Consider the following 6870-nt stretch of genomic DNA (forward strand, 5'->3'; position numbering starts at 1 on the left):
TAAGTGTTAACAAGCAGTTGGACAGGTGTACCTAATAAAGTGGCCGGTGAGTGTATATATATATATATATATATATATTACAAGTATTTTATTCATTAGCATGATAGTTAATGCAGGCTTATTTTATTCCAGACGATAGTCTGCATTTATCTTGTCAACACAACCATAACATTCAGAAATCAGCAAACTATATGTATGGCAAAATTGTTACTTGAACAGTTATTAACGTTTTTCAATTGATAGCAACAAATGTCACAAATTTACCTGTGACTCCATCTGGAAAATTATTTGCGATTTCGTATTTTTGACCCTCTGGATTTACCGTTGGACACACCTCGGCATGAGACGGCACCGATGACATGGGACGCTCCAGGCTGCAGCCGTACACTCTTGAAATATGTTAACAAATCTCTTTTTGATTTGTTACATTGTTAAATCTGACTATAAATTTGTTCTTAATATTTAAATAAAGATTAAGATAAAGATTTACATGTTAATTATCTTGAATCTCGCCTTCATAAACATATAAATAAAGTTACTCTGTTCCGCTGGTGTCCCGTTACCACGGAGACCAGCTACATAAACGTCCATATATGGTCCATAAGCAGGTAATTTAATTGGCTACAAGCTCACCTTGTTTCCACGGTGCTGACTTACCATTGGATGAAACTAGCTGCCACGTAGCGATACTCTCCTGTGATTGGCTGTTTGAGTTAAAGGTCCGGTTGGTACGTCCCTCTGGATTGTAGGAAGATGCTGATTGGTTCATTTTGTTCCGGGGCGTTTCCTGATTTCAGAGAGACTGAACTTCATTGGTCGGAGGTTCTGTCAATACTTTAAATTTACTGAAAATACGTTATTTTGAAAGTTTGTTGAGCGGCGCTAAAGCTAAACGAGGAATTTAATTGACTTTTATTTGCGTTATTTTTACTTCTGTTTTAACTCAAACGGGGTATATTTAATCTGTGGACTTTAGTTCTTTTAAATGAGCCTCCGTTAGTTTATTAATATCTCTTTTACACGTTAAATACATTTTAACTGGGGCTATTTTATTTATTATAAACAGGATTAACAGCTGGAGGTACTGTATGATTATTAATTAATCTCTTAAAAGTGGAGACATTTACACAACACCGTCAGTTTTAAGTTTGTGTAAATGTTAATAATTCAAAAATGTTTAAAAAATCTTCCTTTTTACTATTTTATAATGATAGTGACTAAAATGTATGTGCATTGGTCAATTTTTGTTAATCCTCATCCAGGAAGGTGTGTGTGTGTGTGTGTGTGTGTGTGTGTGTTCTGAATGTTTTGATGCTTTGATGGTCCTCTAGTGAGTTGTTCATACTGTGTTCAGGTGCGGCGCCAAAACCATCCGTCACTATACTTGAGGAAACAAAGGACTGGTCTCTGCTGCAGTGTGAGGTTCACGGTGATCCAGAACCTGAAGTAGAGTGGCGGGACAGTGCTGGAAACACACTTCCTGCTCAGAAGACCCAGGTGGAACCAATAAGAAACCTTTTCTACATCACTCTCAGGACTACTGTGACCCAGACCGACCTCTATCGCTGTGTGGCAACACAGGAGACAATCAGCCATCAAGTCTCTAATGAGATCTCTGTGTATGTTCATGGTAAGGTTCTTCCTCATCCTGGTTTTATCTGTGAATAATTTAAAAAGTGTGTGTGTGAAGCAGAGGCAGAGACACTATGTTGGGGGGGCTACTACAAAAGTGAGTGGACCATTTTCAAAAGGACAATCTGAAAAAACAAAACATAATTTTACCTTCCAACGTATACTGCATTACAACAGCAATAGCGGTACTGTCTACAACATGAACAACAACAAAGCTCAGTCTAAAAGGTTTTTTCACAACAATAGAGACAAAAACCTGTCGATTTTAACCAGACAAACTGCCACCAGCAAGATGGAGACAGGGAAGGAGAATTAAAACAATGTCTGAGTTGGAAACACATCTTGATGTTACGTAAGGGCCCTGTTCATGTTGGACAGACATATTAGTTGCATTGTGTGTCTGTTAAGAGACACAAAGACTCTAAAACCTGCCCTCTGTTGTCTGTAATCACTGAGTTGTGGTTGTGATGAAAAATGAACCAGAATTTAAAAAGTACACAAGTAAATATTGCACTACACGCTTGCAGCTGTCATTGTGTTCATGCAAATATCAATCTACACATTTGAGAATATTTTTCTGTGACTTCACATTCAGAATACAGGTGTGTGAACATTTTCTACGATGCAAATGTTAACTTTAAGTTCAGATTGTATTCTACGAGCTCTCACCTTTTACACCGTATTTACCTTCCTAGATTTAGGATGAAATGATGTAATTTACCTGGGGGGCCACTGGAGTGTTGTGATCCGTTGATCTTGTGCAGTACAACTTTTAGTGTTTGCATAATAGTAATAAAAATCAAATTAATACATTTTGAGCGTATCACACACTTCTGTGTGTTCTGGGGAATGTTTCTGCAACAATGTAGTGCTTTTTCTGCCTCAAGTTATGGTCCAAATGTCTTATTTATGTAATGAAAATCATGATAGGTTTTTGGGGGTTGCACTGGCCAGTTTTATTAGTGTTGATGGCCAGGTTGTAACCCCCACCACCCCCCCCCCCCCTCTGTAAATGATGCCTATGCATTCATTCCACCTGTTTTTATCTGCAGAGTTTTAGATTTCAGAGTTCAGGACCATTCAACCCTCCAGTTGTCCTCTGTGTGGAGACTGATGTCCAGTCTGGATATGATATGTGTTACATTCTGAGTCTAACATTCTCTTCCTGTCTTCTGTTCCAGGTCTCTCCACTGGATCCATCGTTCTTATAGTTGTTGCTGTTGTTGTTGCTGGTGGTGTTGTTGTTAATGTTGCTGGTATTCTGGCTCTAATGTGTGTAAACCAGGGCTACATCGCATTATATCATGTAAAAGGTGAGTTAAAATAATGACAACAGATTATTTATACATATCTCATGTTTAGAGTCATCTTCAGTCATGAATCATTCTGATGGTATTTACACCAGAGGACCATAAAGTCAGTTGGATTTTCTTTAATAAAACTGCTACAGGATGTTATAATGTTCTGGAGATCATGTATTTTCTGTTCTGTTAGAAGATGAAACTCCTGTTTGAATGAAGACATGGTGTGCGGATGAATACATGCGTAAAAAGGCTCATATCCATGATTTTAAAGGGTTCTTCTTCCTGCTTGGGCTGAGACATGGTGACATTCTGCTGCTGATGGGAACGGTGGATGATATTGGGATATGTATGCATACTCTAAGAAGGGTTTGGAATGGATGGAGCAGACAGAAGGAAGAATGATGAAGTAGAACTTACATTGTGTTTATGATTCACAATTTATTCATCTGCTCACTGTGTACTTATTAAAACAGGAGTTTCATGTTCTCACTAGAGATATTTTCACGTTACAATGTGTAAAGTTTCATTTTATAACATAAAGTATCAGGTTATAAGGTGAAGCTTTGACTCAGTAAATGAGTAAAATAAAGTGGTCCTGGTGGAGGTTCTGTAGGGTTCGGGTCTCTAAGCAGACCTGTTTTAAGTTGGGACTGGAACTGATGAAGAGTCCAGGTGATGAAGGTGAGGAGGAAGACGTAGGGCAGAGCAGCAGAAAGCTCTCTATATTTAGTGATGTACAGTCTGCTTGATATGATCCGTGTTATATTCTGATTCTAATATTATCTTTTTGTCTTCTGTTCCAGGACTCTCCACTAGATGGACTGAGTGTCTCGTTGGTCTTACTCTTGTTGGTGGTGGTGTTCTAGCTCTAAGTGTGCTCATAAACAAGGGCTACATCATATTACATCGTAAGAAAGGTAAGTTAAAATAATGAATGGTCTCAACATATTCATGATGAGCAGACAACACAACAGATTATTTATACATAATATATTATTTATACATATCTCATGTTTAGAGTCATCTTCAGTCATTAATCATTCTGATGGTATTTACACCAGAGGACGATTTTATTACAGGTTTTATTTAATAAAACTGTTACAAGATGTTATAATGTTCTGGAGATCATTTTATTTTATTATTAAATCATATCATTAAAATGATTCATTATATTTGACGTAGGGTATATAATGTACTGTACTGTTGGGTATGTAAATAATATAATACACAACAAGCTTACATGGTTAAAATATGTTGGTCGTGTTTAAAAAAATATGCAGAAATAATTATACTGAAGAAAAAACTAAACTGCATTTATGGAACTTAATTCTGCTTATAAGTATTTTTCTACCTTTTAATAATTAAACAGATGACTCTGCATGTAAACATATTGATTAATAATGTTTTTATCTTCCAGGGCGAAGAGTCATCACAGTGAAAGAAGGCTGTGATGTTATTTTACCCTGCCGCCTCTGGCCCAAGGTGGACCTTAGGTTAAAATGGTTTATCTGGCAGAAATATGACAAGAAGGAAGGTGAATGGAAGATCATGTTCCATTATCATGAAGGTCAGAGGGTAGAGGTCAAAGGTCAAGACAAACAGTTCCGAGGTCGAGTTGAATATTTTCCAGAAGAAGTGAAACAAGGCAACGCCTCCATAATCATCAGAAAGACGACGAAGGCTGACAGTGGAAGATACCTCTGTGATCCTCTAGATTATCTGAAACCTCCAGTGTTCTACGTTGATCTTGTTGTAGTTGGTGAGTCCTTTGATTAAACCGTTAAAGATGTCCTCTCATTTAACGAGTGGAGCCTCGTCTCCACCTCGTTATCTAGCTGCTGCATCTCAACTAACATCATGGAAACTTTTCTCATTTCGTAATAAATATCAGCAGTCTGCAGTAGATTGAATCTGAGTGGGTTGCTGAGACATAAATCTGCATTTTGGTTTTAAAGAAACAACCAACAAGTTAATTTTACTCTCATGCTTATTAGTTTTAATGTTTTTAACTCTGGCCTCTAGTTCCACAGCCATGTGTGAGAAACTGTGACTGTGCAGCCTGAATATGAACCAGAAGGTTTCATTATTATATTAAATCTTGTTTTGTGTTTTTCCTGCAGGTTCAGCTCCAGAGACAAATGAACGTTCACTAATGATGACATGAGGCTTTGATGACGTCTGTGTTGCTGGAAACATTGATTTAGTCTCCAGTTATTTTCTGCTGTGTTCTATCCCAGTTAGGCTGGTTCATGTGGTCTTCAGTTCTAGTTGATGGTGGACCTGTTGGTAAGACTGGTCCAGTATTCCAGATCCAGAGGTGTGTAGAGCAGAGAGGACCAGCTCAACATGATGATGCTCTTAGAAGTCTTTATTTTAGATTCAGAAGTTAGCTGTGATGGTGTGAAGTGTGACATATATTGTGTAAAAAGGTAACTTTATGTAATCTTTTAGTTATTTTATAGTGTTTTATTCCAGCTGTTTGCTCTTTAGACGATCATTTCTTGCCTGTGTGTGTAGAAGAATAGTAAAGGCTGAGATGTGGAATTGATCTTTTTATCTAACTCAGTGAATGAAGCGGCGCCCTGGTGGATCAGCGGGTAGAGCCGGGACTTTAGGCTGAGTCCTCACCGTGGTGGCTTTGGTTTGAGTCCTCCACAGGACCCTTCCTGCAGGTCTTCTCTGGTCTCTCCTGACTGTCTCTATCACTGTCTTTTAAAGATAAAAGCCTCTTTACTGGACACTTTACTGTGTACTTGCACTATTTATGCTGTTAATCCATAATATAGTGCCTTTTATCATTTGAATGTAAATCTATTCAAATTATACTAATCAAAGCCTTGAATAAAACGTCAGAAATATGGTTATGCAGCTAAATATTAGTGCGATGAATCAAAGTGAAGAAAACCTTGAGACATTTTTTCAGTTTATTCTGTAAATGTTTGAGTTATAAATGTAAAATGTAAATACTTTTATTGTTTTGAGCAGCCTAATATTCATTTTTCTTCCCTTTCTGTAAAGTTATAACACAATCTTCATCACTTCTGCTCATGTTCTGATTTGTTATTGAATGTTCAGTGTTACCAATGCTTTGATATTATGAAATTAAAAGTTATTCTAAGGATTCTGAGTATTATTCATCTTAAATTAGTTTTATATTGAAAATATTCTTCCCATGCAACTGGTTAAATCCTGTATCTTCTGTTAAATGTGACCACTGAACTTAAAGTAAAATTAATTAAATTAACTGCCATTATTTTGAAACCCTATATCCCTTTTAGTTTGATCAAAGATTTTAAATGTATAATAATAATTATTAAAACAAAAGGACATTGTATTGCCAAAGAAATACTGAAAAATTAAACAACTAAAATGTAAAAAATGGGTTCAGTACATAAGATTTAAAGGAATATAATAATTAATAAAATAATAAATTAAGATAATAACCCAGTAAACATGTTTTAATGTGTAATTGTTTCCTGGCGCTCTGCGTGTAGTTCCTGCTCGTGTCCACCAGAGGGCGCCATAACGTCACCAGAGGGCGCCATGACGTCCCTCACCAGCAGCGATTGAACGTAGATAAGAGTTCACGTTTAACAGAAGAAAAAGGGATTGATGTAAAAATAACAAAATCTGAATATTTATAAGAAGAAAATTTTTTTTTAAAAACGTGATTTTATGAAAATTAAGAGGATAAAATCATAAAATTCAGAATTCAAAAAGTATACTTATGAAGAGAAAATAGTTAATTAAGAAAGAAAATTAAGAATAAAACCGTATAGTACACACACACACACACACCCACACACACACACACCCACACACACACCTGAGTGCACCTGCTACTCTGGTTCATGTTTGTACATTAACATTAACTTTATTTCCAAACAGAAACAAATACATAATACTTTCTTCCTTTTACTTTGTGTGTGTGTGT

General features: G+C 36.5%; 2 protein-coding genes across 3 annotated transcripts in view; one reads left to right on the forward strand and one right to left on the reverse strand.

Annotated features, from left to right (window-relative positions):
- LOC117943107 (butyrophilin subfamily 2 member A2-like) overlaps positions 1-5648 on the forward strand; it is a 27116-nt gene extending 21468 nt beyond the window's left edge. Inside the window, exon 4 of one of the 2 annotated variants that reach the window (XM_034869034.1) lies at positions 5057-5648. In XM_034869034.1, coding sequence (XP_034724925.1) covers positions 5057-5100 — 44 coding nt within the window. In that variant the 3' untranslated portion in view covers positions 5101-5648. Of the gene's footprint in view, positions 1-4692; positions 4915-5056 lie in introns of those variants that run through there. The other variant, XM_034869035.1, reaches the window with a different exon arrangement.
- LOC117943095 (nuclear factor 7, brain-like) overlaps positions 1-6870 on the reverse strand; it is a 214395-nt gene that overhangs the window by 137819 nt on the left and 69706 nt on the right. The window lies entirely within an intron of this gene.

Source organism: Etheostoma cragini, chromosome 4 (assembly GCF_013103735.1).
Source record: "Etheostoma cragini isolate CJK2018 chromosome 4, CSU_Ecrag_1.0, whole genome shotgun sequence".
In the NCBI taxonomy this organism is placed as follows: Eukaryota; Metazoa; Chordata; class Actinopteri; order Perciformes; family Percidae; genus Etheostoma; species Etheostoma cragini.